At 35.9% G+C, this 24,465-nt stretch overlaps 1 protein-coding gene and 1 non-coding gene across 2 annotated transcripts in view; both read right to left on the reverse strand.

The window, feature by feature from the left end:
* Positions 1–24,465, reverse strand: part of SCMH1 (Scm polycomb group protein homolog 1) — a 197,443-nt gene that overhangs the window by 96,838 nt on the left and 76,140 nt on the right. The window contains 1 exon segment of the mRNA XM_075554608.1: positions 18,006–18,240. Within this exon segment, the coding sequence (XP_075410723.1) occupies positions 18,006–18,240 (235 nt within the window).
* On the reverse strand, positions 5,336–5,479 carry LOC142437864 (small nucleolar RNA SNORA48). The gene has a single exon (XR_012782371.1). It is a non-coding gene; the product is annotated as a small nucleolar RNA SNORA48 (small nucleolar RNA).

Below are 24,465 nucleotides of genomic sequence, written 5' to 3' on the forward strand. Positions count from 1 at the left end.
TGCAGTGTTTCCTTCAATTTGACTTCAACTCTCCATTCAAGAACCAAATTCTAGTGGTTTTCAATAGTCTCCTAATCAGCCTATGCTCTCCCATTCCTGATGAAATAGGGGACACCAAAACTGCAGAAGTGGAAACAACAGCAGCAATAGTATTTGAAATTAGTTCTTGATACTGGGTCAATAATTTTACATTAATAATGATTCTCAAGACAACCTTATGTGTTTATTAGACATTATTATCTTCCTATAATATATGAGGAAAGAGGCACAGAAATTTGTTCCTTAGTAGATCTTGCCTTTAAAAAGTAAAAAAGGAATTGGGAGCCACCTTGCCTACAATTTTACAGTGAGAAAATGGTAAAGACAAAATTGAAATCCAGGCAATCTGACTCATACGGTCCCACTCTTAATCACCAAATAAACGCCCCTATAAGCAAGTCAAATTAAAGAGGAATTCAAGAGAGCTAACATCCCAGATGACTTAACTTTTAGTCTCAAAGCTGGCTAAAGTAAATCCAGCCTCCCAAGTTCAGAGATTTCTTGAGATAGGGCATCCACAGCAACAATGGTGATACCAATGTAGATACTCCTATCAATTTATAATTGTGATCATTTACTTTACTTGGTTAGCTCTTTTTCCTTTTGAAAATGAATCCTCACGCAAATTCCAAATGATTCAGTGTGGATGCCAATCACATGGCTTGACTTTTCTGGTCACAGGGTGAAAATTTTAAGCACACCATCTAAGAGCATCAGATTCCCCTACACTAAGGGGTGTGTATGTCTGTCTTTGTGTGTACGTATGTACTCCAAATTGGGCTAATTATCTCCAGATACAGTATGGATATTGGAAGAAAGTGTCTCTCCTCCTCTCAGATAATGACTAGAAGAACATTTACACATTTGACACTGTAACAGGAAGACAAAAAGTATGAATAAAGCAAAAGTTGAGGAAGACAGGGAAAGACATGATATGGTAGTCTTTAGAACTCTGTCTTTAGACACATCCAACCTCAGATAAATCCTTGGTTTTTTTTATGAGATAATAATCTATCCTATTGAGAGTATCTTTGAGAGTGGCTGGGTGGTGGTGGTGGGGGGGAAGTCACCTACAAAGGAAAACCAGTAAGAATAAGCACAGACTTTGCAGCAGAATCCATTAAGACAGTGGAATGACATATATAAAAGACTGAAACAAAAATACTGCCAACTAAGAATTTCATAACCAGCAAAATTATCCCTCAAATATGAGGGATAAATAAGGAGAGCTTCAGGCAAGGGAAATTACAGGAATTTATAAAAACAAGACTGGCATTTTCATAATAAGGGGAACACTTTGGACAGAGAATCAATAATAGCAGCAGATAAAACTGAGATCAAAACAACAACATCCTGAAGTCAAGATACTTAACAACAGCATTCAAAATAAAACAAAATTATAAGACAATATTGATATAGAGATATCAATTGACATTGAAGATAAATGCAAAGAAAATCAATGGAATAACTGTAGATACAAAACATCCTAATGAAGCGAAAGACAAGTGGTATGCAAGAGATAACAGACTATTTTAAATATTGGAAGAAAATAACTAACAGGATAACCTTAAGAAAGTGGAAAATAAAAGGAACCAAAATAGGAAATGAACCCATATCCAGTGCTCTTGGAAGCAGCAGTCAAGAGGTCAATGATGCACTGCATTCAGTAAATCTACTGCACAAGACCTCCTGAAAGTGTTTAAATGTAAGTAGATTACTTTAAGGACTAAGGTGAACCTGACCCAAGCCATGGTGTTTTCAATTACATCATATGCACATGAATGTTCAACATTGAATAAGAAGGACTGAAGAATTGATGCACTTGAATTATGGAGCTGGAGAAGAATACTGAAAGTACCATGAACTGCCAAAAGAACACACAAATCTCTCTTGGAATAAGTATAGCCAGAAAACTCTTTAGAAGCAAGGATGGCAAGACTTTCTCTAGTACTTTGGACACATTGTCAGAGAGACCAATTCCTGGAAAAGAGCAGCAAAAAGAGGAAGACCCTTGACAAGATAGATTGATGCAGTAGTTGCAAATGGGTTCAACATAACAATTGTTGAGGATGGTGCCAGATAGGTAGTGTTTTTTAATGTTATGCATAGGGTAGTTCAATGAGATGTAACCACTTGATGGCATCTAATCACAATATGTATTGAATGTTTACCATGTACTTAACATTTTAAATGCAATTTTTCACTCAACTTTAATTTATTCCATGGTAACAGCACTATTATTACCTGTAATTTACAGACAAAGAAATCACACTCAGGGATGTATCTTATCCAAGGTCATAATAGTCAGTGAAGAGATACATTTTTCCCCAATAAGTTATTATGTTCAACTATCTCTAAATCTCCTAATTTATCCAATATTTCTTTTAATGTTTTTTTTCCAGTTTTTTCACCCCAAAATTTCTTTTTGAAAGCCTGTAAATATCTAGTTCTAAAGAGTTTGCAGATGTTCGCACTGAATTGTCTAGGGTCCAGATGTTAAAACCAACAGTTACTCGATGAAGCTCTGAATTTAAAGGTAGATTCAACCCCAAACCAAATTTATCGCTGATTAAAGGGACTCTATAGGACAGAGTGGAACTTCCCCATAGGGTTTCCAAGGCTATAAATCTTTACAGAAGCAACTGCAACATCTTTCCCTCATGGAGCAGCTGGTGAATTCCAACCACGACTATTAGATAGGCAACAGAGTGCATTAATAACTGTGCCATTAGATTTTTTCCAATATGAGGGTCTTACAAAAATTCATGGAAAAATGAAACTGAAAGATAATGAAAAATTTCCATGAACTTTTTGAAGGCCCCTTGTATAGATCAGGTCTGTAATTTCATAATTGATGTCCTCTTGGGGCAGGTAACAGAACAATATTCACTAACACTGCCATTGTTCTAAGGAAATATGAAGGCTTTCAAAAAGTTCTTGTGAAAACAATATTAAAATAGATTTTTTAACAAACTTTTTGAAGCCTCCTCACATAATAATTCCAAGGTTTGGGAAGTTCTTAGAATCTATGGATGACAAGATTATTCTGTGGAACCCTAGCTCACTTGACTCTACTACAAGAGCTTTACGCATAAATAAATATAGAGTAATATGTCACTAACTTATGAACAACCTAGGGCAACTCATTTCTATTTCTGTGTTTTTGTACTCCTACTTGCCAGGTGAGTTACTGAACTACATTAGTTTTCCAAACCTCCCGTTTACTGAGGAATAATGTAGTGGTTATGTACTGGGCTGCAATCCCCATGGTTAGCAGTTTGAAACCAGTTTGATCCATGGGAGAAAGAATGTGCTTTCTACTCTGATAAACAGTCTCAGAAACTCACAGGGTTTCGCTATAAGTAAACATTTATTCCGTCAATAAGTTTGATTTTTAATTTGTTTTTTAGTTTAAGTGAACTATCCACATTTAACCCCAGGACAAGAAAACAAAAAGTATTTGTAGAACTGGAAAACAGGTGTTAAAAAAAAATGTTCTTCCTTGAGGAGGTATTGAATATCCACCTTGATAGTATCTGGGAAGGACTTGCAGTTCTTTCAGTTCTGGCAGACTCTCATTACCATTATCCAGCTATGCCATAGCCCATACATGTAACCAAACCAAAGTTAATTCAGGCTAATTTAACTGGGGTGGATTTTATGACTAATCTTAAAATAGGCAATCCATAGATATAAATAGATGTAGATAGTTCTTGCACCAATCAATGTCAAGAGCTTTACTTCAAAGAAGAGTTCAGTGAATATTTTTTTAATTATAAAAGAAACATTTAAACCACCTAAAGTCAAAAATTCACTTTTCTATAAACTTTCATTTTTCTTTCCCCACCACATTTTATAATAGTATTCAAAACTTTGTGACAAGAAGTGAGACATGTATCATTTATAATCCCCCTTTACATTGACAAAGGAGCACTGGTAATGTAGTTGGTTACTCATTTAAGATTGAGGAAACAGATGGACAGTGGGCCCCTATTCAAGTACTCCCTCAACACAAGAACACTTTGTTCTAATAACTCGGCAGTCTGAGATGCTCACCTTCCGGACATGATTGCTGAAGACAGAGTGGGTGCATAAGCAAATGTGAAGAAAGCTGATGGTGCCCAGTTATCAAAAGATATAGCATCTGGGGTCTTAAAGGCTTGAAAATAAACAGGCAGCCATCTAGATGAGAAACAACAAAACCCACATGGAAGAAGCACATCAGCCAGTGTGATCATGAGGCGTTGAAGGGATCAGGTGTCAGGCATCAAAAACCAAAAAATCTTATTATTGTGACTGAGGGCAAGTGCAGAGTGGGGACCGAAAGCCCATCTGTAGGCAACTGGACATCCTTTTACAGAGGGGTCGTGGGGAGGAGACGGGCCAGTCAGGGTGCAGTGCAGCAATGATGAAACATACAACTTTCCTCTAGTTCTTAAATGCTTCCTCCCCCCTCCCCCCCACTATCATGAACCCAATTCTACCTTAAAAATCCATCTGGACCGGAGGATGTACACTGGTACGGATAGGAACTGGAAACACAGGAAATCCAGGACAAATGAAGCCCTTAGGACCAGTGGTGAGAATGGCAATACTGGGAGGGTGGAGGGAAGATGAGGGAGAAGTGGGGAACAGATTACATCCTCCCTGGGGGATGGACAGCAGAGAAATGGGTGAAAGGGGACGTCAGATGGTGTAAGATATGACAAAGTAAAGTAATAATTTATAAATTATCAAGGGTTCATGGGGGAAGGGGAGTGGGAAGGGAGGGAAAAAATGAGTGGATACCAGGGGCTCAAGTAGAAAGCAAATGTCTTGAGAATGATGAGGGAAACAAATGTATAGGAGTGCTTGACACAGTGGATGTATGTGTGGATTGTGATAAGAGTTGTATGAGCCCCCAATAAAATCACTTAATAAAAAACAAATAGAAAGACAGAGTCAGGATTGACTTAATGGTAGTGGGATTAGAGTTGCATGAAGGCTACTTAGCAAATGAGATTGCTTAGTGACAGAAACATACAAAGGGGCCCTTTCAAGCCAATATATTACATTTAAAGCAGAGATGTGGTTCATTTTGTTAAACAGCCAGCTCACACTGGGTTCCAAACACAGTTCACTAGAGGTCTCATTAGAAGCCAAGTATCTGCTCTAGGCCAGCGTTTCTCAAACTTGGACAATGAAATCCCCTGAGAATCATTGAAGAATACATCAGTTCCATACCTTGAAGTTCTGATTGAGCTAATCTGACATAAGGCCTAGGCAGTGAGACTTTTTTTTTCTTTCTTTCACAATTTAATGTGCCCTAGGCATGAAACAGCTCTGGCCATGATCTAGGCATCAAGCTAGGATGAACAAAGGGCTGCCAGTCTGCTCTGCCCCTGACTGATATAAGAGGACCACCACTAATCAGGTGTGTCTTTGCCCATATCCAGGGGATGGCAGTGAGACTTTTAAGAAATTCCTAGAAGGGTCTAACAGGAAGCCATAGAACTATTAGTCCAGACCCCTGTTTAATTTGAGCTTAATTAGAAATTGTGAGTGTACACTTTAACATTAATCATTGAAAAGTTGATTTTTTAAAAAGATAATAAAGATACAGGCTTGACTTTGTAATATACAATATGTGCTATGTAACATGTTGGGAGAAAAATGGGGCTTTCTGCTTCTTTAAAATTTACAACTTCGAATATATAGAGACAGTAAAAAGAAAGGAATAAAAAAAAGAAATGGTCATAACCGTGAGTCAGAACAGCTTAGTAATAAGAGGGGGCTGTAAGGAAAAGGTGGGCAGCTTTGAAATAATTTGAGAATCATTTTACCTCATTATCAATTTTTGCTTGGAGAAGTCCCCAAGGGAGTAATATCTTATGTGAACATACCGAAAATAAACTTATGCTTTCCAAATAGATCAATTTCATTAGTCTTGGGGGAGTCATTTTACCATGCAGAATCCTTGAGACTCTGATTCAGTAACTTTGGTGAAAGATCTAGAGATGGCCAGAGTACATGAAATACTCATGCATATACCGTATATACTCGTGTATAAAAACTGGAGTTTGGCTTATACACGGGTCAGTGGTACCCCAGCGAGGTGTAACAAACATCTCGCCGGTGATTGCCGTTCCTCCGCTGTTCATTCAAAGCCCCCCTGACACTGCAGGGCTTTGAATGTTTGTTTACTCACATCTAACCAATCAGAGCCGACCTATGACGTGGATGGCTCCAATTCTCAGAAGCACCCATAGTGATTCACTTACGCCAGCAGCTGAACTGGTAAGGATGTGTCTGTGGCTGCGCTCCGTCTCTTCCCTCTGGTCTCTGTGTTAATTCACATCCTGCATTTCCCACCCTAGGCTTACACTCGAGTCAATCAGTTTTTCTGGTTTCCCAGGTAATGATTAGGTGCCTCAGCTTATACTCAGGTCAGCTTATATTTGAGTATATACGGTATGTAATAACTATTGTGTATGTATGTGTGTGTATCATCTCTATCTCAATCTCTTATCTATGAACGAGTCTCAAAAAGCTGGTAGTAAAAGCCCATTATCTCTTAATTTCATTTTCCACGAACTTTTGAAGCCATCTCAAATGTCTATATAAGTATATGTACAGCTATGAGAGGGTTTCCAAAAGCCCATGGAGAATTTCATTATTTTTAGTTCATGAACTTTTGAATCCCGATCATCTATGTGTGTGTGTTTAAATAGAAACACCACTGGTCTATTAGTTTGCTGTACTACAGTGCCTTACATTTTGCTATGACGCTGGAAGTTATATCATTGGTGTTTGAAATCCCAGCAGGGTAATCCAAGGAGAACAGGTTTCGCCAGAGCTTACAGACTAAGAATAGACTATGAAGAAGGGATAGAATGTCCACTTCAGAGAATTAGGCACTGAGAATTTTATAAATTGCAGCAAAACTTTGTTAGCTACAGTCCTGGAAGATGAGCCCCTCAGATTGGAAGATACTCAAAATAAGACTGAGAAAGAGCCACCTTCTCAAAGCAGAGTCCACCATAACACGATGGAGTAGGGCACTTGGGATTGTCATTTGCTGATCAGGCACAATCAAAATGTGAAGAAACAGCTTCAAACATCTATAACAAGAACATGGAATGAACAAAGTGTTAATCTACAAAAATTGGAAATCCTCAAAAATGAAATGGAATACATAAAGATCAACATTTTAGGCATTAGTGAGCTGAAATTGATTGGCATTAGTGATTTTGAAGTAGATAATCATATATGTGGCTTACTATGAAAGAATAATTCAAGAGGAATGGGGTCCCATTCATCATCAAAAAGATAATTTCAAGATCTATCTTGAAGTACAATGCTATCTGTGATAGGACAATACTATTATTCAAAATTGCATACCAACCATTGAAGCTAGTAATGAATAAATTGAAGAATTCTACTAACTTCTTCAGCATAAAATTAATCAAACACAATCAAGATTCATTAATAATATTGGTGATTGAAACACAAAAGTTGGAACCAAAGTGGAAGGATCAATAGTTGGAAATTTTGGCTTTGGTGATAGAAATTATGGTAGAGACAGCATGATAGAATTTTCCTAGACTCAAAGGATCAAACTGACTAAATCTGTGGGAAGACACAACTTCATCACAAACACTGTTTTTCAACATAAACAGTGACATACACATGGACCTTGCCAGGTGAAGCACACAGGAATCAAACGGACTGTATCCGTGGGAATAAACAGTGAGAGGCTCCGAATTTGCATCCAAAATGAGGCCAGAGGCCAATTGTGAAACAGACAATCAATGCTAATATATAAGTTCATGTTGAATCTGCAGAAAATTCATGAAAGCCAAGTAGATCCCATCTGAATTTCTAGAACAAACCAAGAACACATTTGGCAATTGACCATTAAAGACAGAAGACCCGAGGAGCTGTGGAATAGCATCAAGATTGTTACACGTGAAAAAAGCAAAAGGTCATTTAAAAGACAGGAAAGAAAGAAAAGATCAATGTAGAGGTCAGAAGGGACTCTGAAGCTAGCTCTTAAATATAGACTAGCGAAAGCATATCGAAGAAGTAATGATGTAAAATAAACAAAACAGAAAATTTCAAGGAGCAGTTCAAAAGACCGATTATAATCCAATGTGCAAAGATAGAATTAGAAATCCAAATAGGACAAGCTCAGCATATATCAACATGAAAGAATTCAAGAAAAAAAAATGAAGCCCTGTGAGGCTGTTTGCTCCTATAAGGTTCTTCAATGTTGGAAACCCTAGGAAAGCATTCTACTCTGCATTATAGAATTGCTGGGTCAGAAACAACTCCATGGCAGTGTTTTGTTTTTGTATGAACCTATGAATGTTATCTTCCTTGTTCTTTTTAGTGGTCTTGTTGATACTCAAATTATTCTAATTTTAGGCTGGCAGAGCCCCCTCAAACTAAATATTTTTATAAGGGAGGCCTTTAAATCATTTTGGGGAAAATTCCATTATCTTTTCATCCCATTTCCAAGAAAATTGTTAATTCCTTTTTTAAATGTCCCCATAATTTTTTATACTTCTTAGGTTTCTGGCATAATAAAATGTCCCAGAGTCACCTTATAATTTCTCTTCTGTGAAGACTAGGAATCAATCATTTCTCCAAGGAATACACACACACATTTATATTTTATAGTTCATCCTCACTCTCTCTCCTCGCATATTTCTGTCTAATGTACTCATCTGCTATATAAACACATTCAAAGCAGTTGCTGTCAGGTGTCCTCAAGTTGGTCCCAACACAAATAAATGCTATGTTCCACAGGGTGAAACACTCTGCCATTCTCACAAATGTTTCTATGTTTGAGCCCATCCTCGTAGCCACGGCACCAATCCATTTCATTTAGGGTATTCTATTTTGCTGACCCTCTATAAGCCCAAGCATGATGTCCTTCTCTAGGGGCTGGTACCTTCTAGTAACAGAGCCAAAGAACCAAAGCATATGAGACAAAAATCTCACCATCCAAGAATCTAAGAGTATTCTGCTTGTACTTCTTCTAAGACAAATATGTTCATTCTCCAAGCTGTCTATGGTATATTAAGTATTGCTCTCCATCACCATAACTCAAAGGCATCAATTCTTTTTCCAGTCTTTCTTATTCCTTGTTAGCTTCCATATAGTATATGAGACAACTAAAAATAAAACATCAACATTCATGTTCACCTTAAACTTAAAGTGACATTTTTGCTTTTTAGCACTTTAAACTATCTTTTGCAGCTGATTTACCCAAAGAAATATGTCATCTCACTTCTTGACTACTGTTTCCAAGGTTGTAGACTGTGGAACAAAGTAAAATGAAGTCCTTGACAACATCAATCATTCCTGTTTCTTATGATGTTGTCTATTGGTCCAGTTGTGGAATTTTTTCTTCGCATTGTTACAATTTATACAGAAAGTTATGTAGTTATTGTTGTTAGGTGTCGTTGCCTCCGGGTCATAGGCACCCTAAGTACAGCAGAACGAAACACCTCCCAGTTCTGTGACATTCACACAATTGTTGCTATGTTTGAGCCCAATGCTGCAGCCACTATGCCACCCCATCTCATCAAGGGCTTTCCTATATGTGCTGCCCCTTCAGTTTATCAAGCAAGATACCTTGTTCCAGGGCTGTCCAAAGTACTATGGAGCATGCAGGCTGCACTTCTAAGACAGACCTGTTGGTGGTACTTTCAATATTATTTTCTAACACCTTTCTTCAAATTCATAGATTTTGCTTTGGTCTTCTCTTATCCAGTGCATATGTGGCAAATGAAAATGTCATGGATTAGATCAGGTGCACATTAATCCTTGAAGTAACAACCTTGCTTTTCAACACTTTAAAAGAGGTCTTGTGCAGATTTACCCAATGCAATAAGTCATATGATTTCTTTACGGCTGCTTCCATAAGCATTGACTGCCGATCCAAGCAAGACAAAAATTCCTTGGCAACTTCAATCTTTTCTCTGATTACCATGATATTATCTACTGGTCCAGTGGTGAGGATTCTGGTTTTCTTTACACTGAGTTATAATCCATATGGATGGCTGCAATCCTTGATCTTCCAGTACTCATCAGTTTGTTGAATCATTTCAATTGGTATTTCATCAATTTCTGGAGCTTTGTTTTTGGCTAATTCTTTCGGTACAGCTTGAACTTCTTCTTTTAGCACCACTTCTTATTGCTCATATACTACCTACTGAAATAACTGAATGTTGACTAGCTCTTTTGGTACAGAGACTTTGTGCACTACCCTCATCTTTTAATGCTTTCTGCATATTTTTTTTTGGTCCATGGAACCTTTCAATATTACAACTCAAGGCTTTAATTTTTCTTCAGCTCTTTCGGTTAATGATACACTAAGTGTGTTCTTCCTTTTTGGTTTTCTACTTCCACGTCTTTGCACATTTCATTATATTTTACTTTGTCTTTTCAAGCTGCCCTTTAAATTTTTCTGATCAGTTCTTTGACTTCCTCATTTCTTCCATTTGCCTTAGCTGTTCTACAATTAAACACAAGCTTCAAAGTCTCTTCTGACAATAACTCTGATCTTTACTTTCCTGTGTTTTTAATGATCTTTTGCTTTCTTCATGAAAGATGTTCTTGATATCCTCTCACAGCTCATCAGGTCTTCGGTCATTAGTGTTCAATATGTCAAATCTATTTTTAAGATGTTCTGGAAATTCAGATGGGATACACTCAAAGCTGTATTTTGGCTCCAAAAGACTTGTTTTAATTTGCTTCAGCTTCACCTGAATTTACATATGAGCCATAGATGGTCTGTTCCACAGTTGGCCCCTTGAGGGTCTCCCTCCTTTTCAATGACCCTCAGAGTCACAGTACCAAAAAGAACGAGTCAACAGTCAGCCATTTCAAGGTGTGGCATAAGATTAATGACTAATAGTACTGAAGGGAAAAGTCCAAGCTACACATTAACCAAAAACAAGCTTCCGGGAATTGATGAACATCAATTGAGATATTTCTGCAAACTGATGAATACTGGAAGCCCTCACTCACCTATGCCAAGAAATTTAAAAGACAGCTATCTTGCCAACAGACTGAAAGAGACCCATAATTGTACCCATCCCATAAAAAAGTGACTCAACAGGATGCAAATTATAGGACAATATATTACACGCAAGTAAAAATTTGTTGAAGATATATATTGTTTTTTTAATTAGCTAATAAGCGGTTTGTCTATTTATTGATTCTCTACCTCTACCAAAAAGATAAGCATCTTTAATCTCATCTATATTTCTGTCAAATTATATCTATTTTTTTCCTTTTTTCCTTTGGACCTTTTTTGTGACTTCTAGCTTTTTGAATTAAGAATTTAAAACCTAAAATTTTATAACTTTTTTTGTTCTTGCTATGTATTGAAAGCTAGAAATTTCCTCCCAAGTAACTGCTTTGTATCTCAAATTCTGATATGTGATGTTTGCTGTATTTTATAAAATTCTGCAATCTTGCTTTATAATTCCCACTTCAACAGAGTTGTTTAAATATTTTTAAATTTCAAAGTGGAAGGGCATTTGCCAGAATATGCCTTCAGTAGATTTAGTTTTCATGTTCTTGACCTGTCTTGTCTTGAGGGAGATGTTTTAAATCTATTACTAATGTATTTGCCTGTGTCTCTTTGCAACTACCAGAATTTCTATTTTATGAAGGAAAAAGATTTATAATTTGGTTCTGAAATATTTATAACTACTTCATTGTGAAGTGTGTGACATTAAGTATTTTACAGTAGCCTTTATTATCTTGTTTAGTGGATATTGCCCTTGATTTTACCTTGTCTAATAACAGAATTGCAAGTTCTGCTTTTATATTGCTTGCCTGGTCTACCCTTAATCATTCTTTATTTTCAGTTTTTCTGATTCATTTTGATTTAGGTGTTCTCATATATATATAGCACAGAGTTGGATTTTACTCTCTGAACCCATTTGAAAATGTTACTTTAAAACCACTTACATTTGTTAATATAAATGAAATATTTTCTCTCAATCCTGTTACATTATATTTTATTACTATGTCTTCTGTAGTTGGTACAAATTGTATGTTTCCTGATCTTTTTGTTCTGAGTATTTAGAAAATTCATGGATAAAAAAAAATCCTTAACATTTTTATTTATTTATTTTTAATGGGTTTATTTATGCATTTTTACTTTGCTTCTGCCTCCCTCTCTATCCCTTCCTAACCCCACCTCCAGTTGCCATAGAAGTATACAGTATGAAAACACTATTTCTTGATTTTTTTCCTAACAGTAGTTCCATATAATATTTGTCTTTATGTGATTGATTGGTTGGTTGGTTGCCTTTAGACTAACTGGTTATTTCTTAACGAATACATTTTACAATAGCCATGATTCCCGCTTTCCTTACTTGTCATTGTTATCTGCCATCAGTCAATACTATCATGTGTGCAGAGTAGAACTGCTCCAAAGGGTTTTCAAGAAGCAGATCACCAGGTTTGTTTTAGGAAGAGTTTCCGGGTGAATTCAAACCACTAACATTTTAAGCTGACAGTCCAATGTTTAACCATTTATGCCATTTGGGGACTTTTTCATAGTTGTGCTTTTAGTGTTTGGTTTATCAGCTTTAAATTATAGCCTTTGGTCCTACGTAGAGATGTTGCAAGAGGAATGGGATTTGCTGTACTTCTTCTAAACAGATTTATTCTTTTGGCAGTCCATAGTATTTTCTACATTTTTGCCAGAACCATAATTCAAATGCATTGATTCTTTTTCAGTCTTCTTCATTCAGTATTCAACTTTCACATGCATATGTGGCAATAGAAAGTGCTATTGTTGAGGTCAGGTGCACCTAAGTCCTCAAAGTAACTGCCTTACTTTTCAACACTTTCAAGAGGTCTTGTGTAACAGATTTGCCCAATGCAAATGCATCATTTAATCTTTTGACTGCTGCTTCCATGAGCATTGATTGAGGACCCAAGCAAGACAAAATCAATTTTCTCTTTATTTACCATGATGTTACTTACTGGTCCAGTTATATTTTTGTTTTCTTTATATTGACTTGTAATCCATATGGAAGACTACAAGCCGTGATCTTCATCAGCAGTCCTTCAAGTCCTCATGAAAATGAGGAGGAATGAGATCCACGCTTCCATTAAGTTGCTTGGGTAGGTCATATTTAATTTTTGTTGTTTTCTTGTATAACATTTTAAATATTGTTTATTTTTTATACTTGATAGTATTTACCTAATATTATTTTATTGAGGGCTCATACAACTCTTATCACAATCCATACATACGTCAATTGTGTAAAGCACACTTGTACATTTGTTCCCCTCATCATTCTCAAAATATGCTTTCCACTTGGGCCCTTGGAATCAGCTCATTTTTCATTTTTTTCCCTCCTTCCCTGCTCCCCACTCCCTCATGAACCCTTGATAATTTACAAGTCATTATTATTTTGTCATATCTTACACTGCCCAGCATCTCTCTTCACCCACTTTTCTGTTGACCAACCTCCAGAGATGAGGTTATATGTAGATCCTTGTTATCGGTTCTCCCTTCCTACACCACTGTCCCTCAACCCTCCAAGTATCACCACTCTCACCACTGCTCCTGAGGGGTTCATCTGTCCTGGATTCTCTGTATTTCCAGTTCCTATCTGCACCACTGTACATTCTCTGGTCTAACCAAGTTTGTAAGGTAGAAATCATGTTAGTGGGTGTGGGGAGGAAGCATTTAAGAACTAGAGGAAAGTTGTGTATTTCATTGATGCTACACTGCACCCTAAATGACTCATCTCCTCCCCACTACCCCTCTGCAAGGGATGTCCAGTTTTCTACAGATGGGCATTGGGTCCCCACCCTGCATTCCCCACCCCCATTCATGATATGATATTTTGTTCTTTGGTGCTTGATACCTGGTCCCTTCGACCCCTCATGATCACACAGGCTGGTGTGCTTCTTCCATGTGGGCTTTGCTGCTTCTGGGCTATATGGCCGCTTGTTTACCTTCATGCCTTTAAGACTCCAGACGCTATATCTCTCGATAGTCAGGCACCATCAGTCTTCTTCACCACACTTATTTATGCACTCATTTGTCTTCAGTGTTTGTATGGGAAAGGTGAGCACACAATGATGATTTTTGTTCTTTGGTGTCTCTTACCTGATCCCTTCAACACCTCGTGATCACACAGGTTGGTGTGCTTCTTCCCTGTGGGCTTTGTTGCTTCTCAGCTAGATGGCTGCTTGTTTACCTTCAAGCCTTTAAGACCCCAGGCACTATATCTTTTGAGAGCCAGGCACCATCAACTTTCTCCACATTTACTTAAGCACACATGTCTTCAGCGGGAAGGTGGGTATCATGGATGTCTGTTTAGCCAAGCAAAGTGTTCTTGTATTGAGGGAGTGCGTGAGTGGAGGTCCAATGTCCATCAGCTACCCTACTACTAAGCCTATAAATATATGCACATATATCTATTTCCCCCATCATCATATATAAATATATTTACATAGGTACATGCCTGTATTTAGGCCTCAATGTATGCCCTTTGCCTCCTACTTCTTTCCTCGATTTCCTTTTGCTTTCCTCTTGTCCCACTACCATGCTTCACCTTCATTTGGGTTTCAATAATTTCTCTCAGTTACATTGCCCTTGATCACTCTCTACCAGTCCTCCCACCCACTCCCCGTCACTGGTTTTGAATCACTTGTTGTTCCCTTGTCCCTGGATTGGTTAACACCTCTTCCCTTCCCCTGTTTCCTTATTTTATCTTCTTCAGGCACTATAATGATTCTAAGTTGGCTCTTCATCAAGTATGGTCTAAAAGATCATTTCTCTTTTTTATCTTTTCTAGTATTTATTTTTATTCTCCTGGATGTTTTATTCCTCCCCTCAAGGTTCCTTATTATATTTTCTTAAATGTACTGTATCTTTGAGCATCTTGAAATTGAACTTCCAGCTGAGATGCTATTTTGTCTTTCTATGAAGTTTGTCCTAGAGTATAAGAAACTGTTCTTTCATATCTAAGGAACCCTGGTGGCTTAGTGGGTTGCTAACTACAAGGTCAGCAGTTTGAAATGATGTTCCTCCAAGGGAGAAAGATAATGCTCTACTCCTGTAAAGATTTACTGATCATTAACTCACAGGGCTGATTCTACTCTGTCCTATAGTGTTGCTATGAGTCAAACTCAACTCAAAAGCAGTGAGTTTGGGCTCATATTTTCTTTCCCATTATGCATTTCTAATCTGACTTTTTAAATTTATAATTTGAGACATATTTTTCATAACTGCCAATACTTGTTTCATTTAAGTTGGCTGTTGTGTAAGCTTTCTCTGCATAGTCATTGTTTTAGCAGTGAATTTTCAGTAGCTGAAATGTATTTATTCTTATTTTGTTTTCTTTCACATAGATTTTAAAAAAAATGCAATTATTGACTGCTGTTTCCGCAACTTTTCAAATGTCTTATATGTTCCTGAGCCAGTAAAAACATGATTCTGTTTTCCAGGGGTCTTGAGTCAAGAGTATTTTTGCTGATACAATTTTTTTAATAGATGAGCTTGTTTGGGATGGGATGGGAAATGCTGGCATGTTTTGATTTTATTATTTTCTTGTGTTTGTATAATCCTTGCTTCCTTCTTTTTCATTGACATTATGCCTCTCTCTCTCCCCAAAGTGGCTATCTTTCCAATACTTTTCTGCTCCCTTAAAGTTCCAAACCTCTGATTCTCCAGTAGCCAAGGCATTAATCCAGAAGATTTCAGCTCTGTTCTCAGTATTTCCTAACTCTGGATGGGATTATCTCTTTCTGACGTGACTTCAGCTTTGTACAAAAGAGATACAGAGGTCAGAAACTTAAAGATGAAATAAATATGTACAAAAAAAGAAATAAATATATACATTGTTATGTTGAATTTTAGTGAAGTATTAATATGAGCTAATGATGCTCTTATCTTAATTTTAAAAGTACTTTCTACGTCTGTATACCAGAAAGATCTAAAAAGAATAACCAATTTATTAACACTGAGAACTTGAGTACTTAAATCATGTCTTTAAGTTCCATTTCCCCTAAAAGCTGCCTGAAACCTAGAAGTAATGCTGGTTCCATATCTGGGGGTGGAGGAAAAAAGCACAATATGAATGAGCCTGGACTATTTTGAAATGCCCCAAATCCAAGAAAGCAATTAAGCAATACTAATGTTTTAAAAAGAGAAATAAGAAGCAACTTGAAGAGATCCCTACTACCTACTTGTCCCAAATAGGACAATTTATGCATTAATAAAGAATATTAGTACAATGGAATAGAACATCAAATATGCATGAATCCTTGCATTTATGATAAAACAACTGCAAAACCCCCTTTCAATACTTTGGAGGGTGCTAGTAAATCAGCTTTTAATTTGAAAAGTGGTAAGTAGAGTAAGGAAACAAGCATCTAAGCTGCTTCCTCTATATGAACTAAAAGATAAGCAAACAGTTAATGCGAGTTTATTTTAACAGACATATTCTCTTTATTTTAGGTACAAGGAATGACAAAATTTAAACTTCCCATCTTATAAGCATAATTAACTTAAAGCTCTAGAATGTTGTTACATAACATGTTGTTATTAGGTGCCATTGAGTCAGTTGAGACTCATAGCAACAATGTAGCAACAATGTATACAACAGAATGAAACACTGCTGGGTCCTGTGCCATCCTCACAATTGTTATGTCTGAGTCCACTGTTGCAGCCATTGTGTCAGTCTATCTTGTGTCAATCTTTCTTGTGGAGGGTCTTCTTCTTTTTTGCTGACCCTCTATAGAAATATCATCAGCAAACTAAAAGAAATTTTAGACAAATAACAGAATTTTCCAAAAATAAATGACAATAACAGAAACTGAAAGGAAAGAAGAACCAATAGATTATAAGGGACTTAAGGGACATATCAAACAACTTCAATATGTAGATCTTACTTGGAAACTGATTTAAAGAAACCATAAAAGAGCCAGATGATCAGAAAAAAATATGATTTGACATTTTTTATATTAAGGTATTATTATATTTCCATATACTAATGAAGTTTCTGTTGTTTAAATTTTTCCCTCTTCTTTGAGAGGCATACAAAGGTAATTAATATAATGATTCCATGCTTGAGCACCTAGAAGGAGGGGCTTTAAGAGTGTGGAGGAGGGTTGAGGCACAGATAAACCAGGGTGACTATAATTATCAAGGGTGATAAACACATTTATATTTACTGTTCTATTCTCTATTTTTATGTTATGTTTGGAATTTTGCAATATAATGATTTTTAATAGGGATAATTGTTAAGCAATCAACTCGGGAAAAGGTTTTTTCAAATGATATATATCCTCTACCTCTCAATTAATCCAGCAGTTTCCTGAGGGGAACACAGCCCAAACACAGTAAATGATTTTCCTCTAGTCCCTATTGGGGCTCACTGTAGTGATGATTGATAGACATAATGAAGCAGAGCAGAAGAAAGTCTGTGTTGAGGAAAAATATCTATTGGAGTTCTTAGTTTAAGTAAAATAAGACCATAGCCTCGTGAGAATTGGGGAGAAAAGAGGTAAGGGACATTTTTAACAACCCTTCCTTTCTACTGAAATTTTTCTCTTACTCCTTGTCATTATTGTAGGATTTAGGGTGAACTTTATTGATTTGATTAGATTTGTTTTGTTTTGTGGTGGGTTAAATGGCAAGGTCTCATGCCATTTTTTCTCTGTGGGGAAATGATAACTGGCAAAGACAAAGGAGGTGGTTTCTTGTCAGGAAAGGGAAGCATTTCTATAGAGCTTCGATGTCATAAGCTAATGAAAAAAATGGAGATGGCTAGGTTTTTATAGTTCATTTCATTAAGACAGTTCAGGTGGGCCTTTTTTTGGGATTATATGTAAAACAAGGGATAGGTAGAGGGTGCTTTGCTCTCCCATAATAGCATCTACAGTTTTGGGATGCTAACTACTTAACTAGGGAGAGCCTGTGTCCAGTTACTCACCCAGAGGGGGCTGCAGCATACCCCCATTCTTCTCACAGTTCCCAATAGGTTGGATTTCAGCTGAGTCAACTAGTCGCCAGAAGTCATTTTTGTTGTCACTTCCATCAAGGCGTAGGCGCAGTCGGGCACCCGTTAGTCCAACTACTGTGGCAATACAGGTGGATGTAGTGTTTCTAGGGTCCTGTGCTTCCAATTTCATGCTGATCTTGAATTCATTGCTTGGAGGAGTATAGGACTGAGGAGAACAGCCACAAAGATTAGGTAGATTGGGAGTAAACCACATTTTCAGTAAGGATGTTAAAGAGATGGAACCTGAACATTCTGGCCTTAAGTTGGTTATAGTTAGACCAGGGAAACCACCATGAACTATCCTCTGATATTAAACTTAGGAAGGGCTTCATGCAAATGAAACTCTGGATGGCAACAGGAAGGGGAGGGGGGTGGGACTCTTATCAGTAAAGAGATTTTTTAAAAGGACAACAGTATCCCAAATGATTGTTTCTTAGATGGTTTCTCAGCTTATCTTTTTTTCTAATCTTATATCCCTGCATGCATTTCTAACTTTTTCATTTCAGAATCACTACATCCTTTCAAATGAGCAAGTGTCTAAAGAGCATTTCAGTACACTAGTCTACCTATCTACCAAACATACAATTGCGTGGTTGATTTTTTCTTATTTTGAGGATAATTTATAAATCATGTTTAACATCTTTAAGTTATAACAGACATATGATAAACTTTATACTTAAATTTTGACATACATATATACCCATGATACTGTATACACTATTAAACCATCACTATAGTAAAGATAATGAATATGGACATCACTCCCAAGTTTTTTCATACCCTTTTGACATCCTTTCCAGACCTTTGTCCATGGACAACGACTAATCTACTTTGTCACTCTTCATTGGTTTGCATTCTCTAGTCCTAATATAGAATCTACAATAAGTGCTCATGTTTGGAGACTTTTTCACTCAGCATAATTATTTGGATATTCATCCATGCTGTTGAATATTTATAAAAACTCATTCCTTTTTATTGCTGAATAGTATATACCATGTTGATTGATATTTGGTTTCTTTCCAGTTTTTTTGCTATGAAAAATAACGTTGATATGAATATTCATGCATATAAATCTCCAAGAGAAATATGCTTTCTTTTCCTCTTCGATAAATCCCAAGATGTGGAATGACTCGATCATCTGGTATGTTTAATACACATGCCATAAAATTTATCCTTTTAAGGTGTGCCATTCAGTGAGCACTGGCATATTTTTTAAGTGTACAAACTGTCACCATTATATAATTTCACATTTTTATTAGCCCCCAAAAGACATTCCATAGCCATTAGCAGTCACTCTCCACATATCACTTAGACCAGCCACTGGCAACTACCAATCTTATTTTCTGTCTCTACATATTTGCCTAGTCTGGACACTTCATATAAATAGAAACAGACAATATGAATGAATTTTTTATCTTAATGTATTTTCAATCTATCCAAGTATATATCAATATTTCATTATTTTTCATTACCAAGTAATATTCCATCATATGAATATATACCATTTTGTTTATTAATAAGTTGATGGGCCCTAGGGTTGTTACAACTTTCTTGCAATTATGAATTTATGCTTTGAGCAAATATGTATGAATTTTTGTGGATTTATGTTTTCACTTCCCTTGCGTATGTACCGAGGAATGGGACTGGTGGATCATGAGCCAACTCTATGCTTAATAGTTTGAGTAACTTCCAAACTATTTTCAAAAGTGGCTGCAACATTTTACAATCTCTTCAGCAATGCTAGGGGGTAGATGAGTTCTAATTTCTCTACATCCTCAACAACACTTGCTATTATTAAGTCTTACCAATTTTATTCAATCTAGTGATTGCCATAAACCACTGACCATAGGAATGACACAAGACCCGGAATAGAGTTATTATGAATCAGGGATTCATTCCATGGCAGCTAACAATACTGAAGTGTATATCATTGTTTCTCTTTGTGATACTGGTCTGTATTTCCTTAGTGACTAATGATGCTAATTATCTTTTATGCATTTTTAGTCATTTGTATATCTTTAGAAAAAATTATTAAAATATTTTGCCCATTTAAAAAGTCAGTTGTCCTTTTACTGTTGAGTTCTAAGTGTTCTTTATATATTCTAGAGATAGGATTTATGAATATTTCCCACTGGACAGGCTGCCTTAGTTCTTCCTTGAGAGTGTCTTTTGATGCACTGAAGTGTCTGACTTTGATGAAATCCAGTTTGTTTTTTCTTTTATCCTTTATGCTTTTAGGCCTTTATCTAACACATATTACCTAATCTAAGGTCACAAAGATTTACTCATATGCTTTCTTCTAAGAATGTTTTATAGTTTTAGTTCTTATATTTAGATTCACTGGAAGTTAATTTTGGTACAAAGTGTGAGTGCATGATCCTTCTTCAGTTTTGTTTTTTTTTGCAGATGGGTGTTCAATTGTCCCTGTGTCAGTTATTGGAAATTCCTCTGAGTTGTCAGCATTCTTGTTAAAATTAAATGACTATAAATGGGTTTATTTCTGAACTCTAAAATCCATCCTAATGATCTATGATAAGCTCTATGCTAGTAACAACGCCTTCGTAGTGCAGTTGCTTTGTATAATAAGTTTTAAAATTGGGAAATGTGAGGTTTCTGATTTTGTTCAAGATTGTTTTTGCCTAGTCATGGTCTCTTAAATTAGAAAAATAAATTTTGAGATGAAATTTATAATTTCTACAAAAAAGGCAGCTGAGGTTTAATAGAGTGTATTGGACCTAAAGATCAATTTAGGACATACTGCCAACAGATATTTGTGCTCTGCAACTACTCTCCTTCAAATTTGTGGCTTACATTTTCAATCTCTTACCAGTCTTCAGAAGAGCAGACAAGTTCTTAATTATGACAAAGTCCATGATAGCAACTTTCTACAAAAGGATCCTGTTTTGAGCCAATTCTTTTATACATTTCTTTACATAATTTTTAGTTTATTTCTAAGTATAAAAATATTTGCTACTGTACATACAAAGAGTTTTGTCTTCAATATATTTTCTAACTGGCTATTTGTAACCATTGTGTAAAATATTGGCTTTAGTACTATGGAATAAAGTTTTTCAAGTTTATCACCCATTCCTAGTTTACTGAGTGGGAAGTTTTCTTATCAAGTTATTTTTCACAATAAGAAACACTGCCTTTCTGCCCTTTCTACCAGTAGTGCTTGAAAGTTCTATTTCCCTTATATTTTGGCCTCTATACCCGCATTTGGTGTGGAGGTCCTTTTAATCTGAGCCATTTAAACAAATGCTTATATTTTTCCAACAGTGTTAAGTATTCATTCATTACTTATTTGTTATCCACAAATTTTCTTGGTGAAATGTTTGTTCTAACCTTTCAATCTGGATTATTTCTTTTACTGACTTAAAATGATCGGGTGTTATAATGTTAACTAGAAGTAATAGGAGTCATCATCCCTATCTTGTTTCTGATCTTAAAGGGAAAACAGTTTTACACAACTGATTTTTCATAGTGCCCTTTATCAATTTATAAAGTTCCCTTCTATTTCTAGTTTTCTTAGAATTTTTATGAGATATGAATACTGGATTTTGTCAAATGCTTTTCTCTGCACCTACTGAGATCATCTTTCTTTCTCCCCTTCAGTATATTCATGTGGTAAATTACAAGGATTAAATTTTGAATGTTACACCAACACTTCACAGCTATCAAGTTGATGCTGATTCCTAGCGACACTATTGGACAGGGTAGAACTGCCCTCTGTGGGTTTCTGAGACTCTAACTTTTTATGGGAGTAGAAAGCCCATCCTTCTTCTTGGGAGCAGTTCGTTATTTCGATTGGCTGACCTCGCATATGTCCAATGTGTAACCACTCCTACATTCCTGGAATTAGATCTACTTGGGCATGATAAATTAATATTTTTATATAGTGCAGGATGTGATTTCCTATAATCTCGTTTAGGACTTTTAAATGTATTTTCACATGGGATATTATTAAGTTTTTTTTCTTTCATTATCTTTGTCAAGTTTTGATATCAGAATATTTACTTTACAGAATGAGTTTGGACTTCCTCCTCTTATATTTCATGAAAGAATCTGTAGAGAATTTATTTCAGCTTTCCTTTAATGTTTGGAACAATTCACCAATGACGTCATCTGGGCCTGTAATTTTTTGCGGGAAAGTTTTCAACTACAAATTTAATTTTTGAAATACAAATAGTATGATGCAGATCAATTCAGATGATCTATCTTTGAGTGAGGTTTAGTAAATTATGTCATTTGTGGAATTATCAGTTCATTTAAGATGTGAAATTTAAAGGCATATATTTATCCATAACATCCCCTTATTATCCTTTTAATATATATAGAATCTGAAGTGGTTAGCTCTTTCATTCTGATAATTGTCTTCGCTCATTGATCCCTGATCAGACTGTCTAGGGTTTACCAATTTACTTGGTCTTTACACGGAACCAACTCTTGGTTCCAGTAATTTTCTCTATAATTTTTGGTTCATTATTTAGTTGATTTCTGTTCTCATCTTTATTAACTCCTTTCTTCTGATTACCTTGCATTTAACTTGTCTATAGGCAAGTAATATTATCCTACTTTATGTACAATATAACGCTGTTACAATACTATATATGTAAATAGTAAACAGTTTATTTGTTACACTAAAATGATAAACTGTATAAATTCCCATTCTGGTCTTTGTGCTGTTAGCATACATTTTACTTATACAAGTTATTGACTACACAACTTATTACAACTGTTGTTGTTTATATTATTATTTTTCATAGAAATTTAAATAAAAAGAAAGGCAACTTATTTATTTACTCTTATAATTTCTGGGTTTGTGTCCTTTATTTCTTTCTATAGATCCAAAATTCCATCTGGTATCATTTTCCTTCTGCTTGAAAAACTTCTTTTAACATTTCTTGTATTATGATTCTGCTGGTATTAAAACCTTTCAGCTTTTTAATGTCTAAAACATCTATATTTTACCTTTTTGAGAGATTTTTGTTTCTAAGTTGACAGTTTTGTTCCCTTTGGATACTTTAAAAACATTGTTTGTTCACTTTCTTCTTGCTTGCAGTTTCCAATAAAAGGGCATGTGATGTTATTCTGATCATTCTTAACCTCTGTGTAAAGTATCTTTTCCCCTTTAGCTGCTTTTAAGATTATCAGTGGTCCTGAACAATTAGTTTATGATATGCCATAATGTAGATTTATTCTTTTTCTTTTTTAGGGGTATTCAATGAACTACTTGGATTTGTGGTTTTAGTTTTCCTGAATTTTGGAAAAACTTCAGCCATTATTCTTCAAATAATTTTTCCTGTTCCTCGCTGCTCTTCTCCTTTGGGAATTCCAGTCTCATCTATTAGACTACTTCAAGTGATCCCATAGAGAAAAATCCTTTTTCTTTTTGTGTGTCCTTTACCAATAGTTGCTATTGCTGTGCCTTCATGCTTACTAATATTTTTATACCATTAGTCTCATCAATGCATTGTGCATTAAACACAGTAGTTTAATGTGGTTATTTTTCCTATCAACCATACCTCTAGTTAACTTGTAAATTTAGTGAATATCATGAAAGTAACTGTTTTAATATTCTTGCCTGATAATTCTAAGATCTGAGTATGTTTCTTATTGAGTTGATTTTATTAAACTTATTTCATTATTATTATAAACTTATTTTTGGTTCTTTTCCTGTCTCTTTATATGCCAGGTTATCTTTAACTGAATGCCCAAATTATAAATTTTACCATGTTGGGTGTTGGATATTTCTGTATCCTATACATCTTCTTGTCCTTTCTTCTTAGCTGCAGTTACTTGTAAACAGTGGGATTATTTTTAATCTTGCTTTTATTATTTGTTAGGTTGGTATGGAGCCTGGCTCATTTTAAGACTGATTACTCTCCCCTACTCAGTAAGATGTTTCCGTGTATTCTACTGTACCCTGTGAACTGTGAGATTTTCCAGACATATTGGTGGGGAAAATTACTATTCCCAGCCCTGTGTGAACATCGAGCTCAATTCCTTAAAATCTGATAGTTTCTCCCTTGGCTGTGGATAGTTTCCTCATATGCATCATGCATTCTGATGAATACCTGAAGTGGAGGACTTTCTACCCTCTTTAGAACTCCATGGGGGATGGGTGTGTGTGTGTGTGTGTGTGTCTGGTACTCTGTTCTGCAAATTCCAGCTGCCTTGGTTTCCCTGGACTCTCAACACTCAACTCCATTTTCTGAAATTAGAGTCTGCTCAGCTCGACCAGCATTTCCCTTCTTTGAAATTCCTTTCCTTGCATGGAAACTTTCTCAAGGAAATTGGCTTGGATAATATAGGGCTTCCCTTCGTTTTTTCCCATCTCTCAGAGATCGCTCAGCTTGGATGCTTGATCTTGAGTGACTTGAAAAATGTA

This window comes from Tenrec ecaudatus, chromosome 1 (genome assembly GCF_050624435.1).
Source record: "Tenrec ecaudatus isolate mTenEca1 chromosome 1, mTenEca1.hap1, whole genome shotgun sequence".
Classification (NCBI taxonomy): domain Eukaryota; kingdom Metazoa; phylum Chordata; class Mammalia; order Afrosoricida; family Tenrecidae; genus Tenrec; species Tenrec ecaudatus.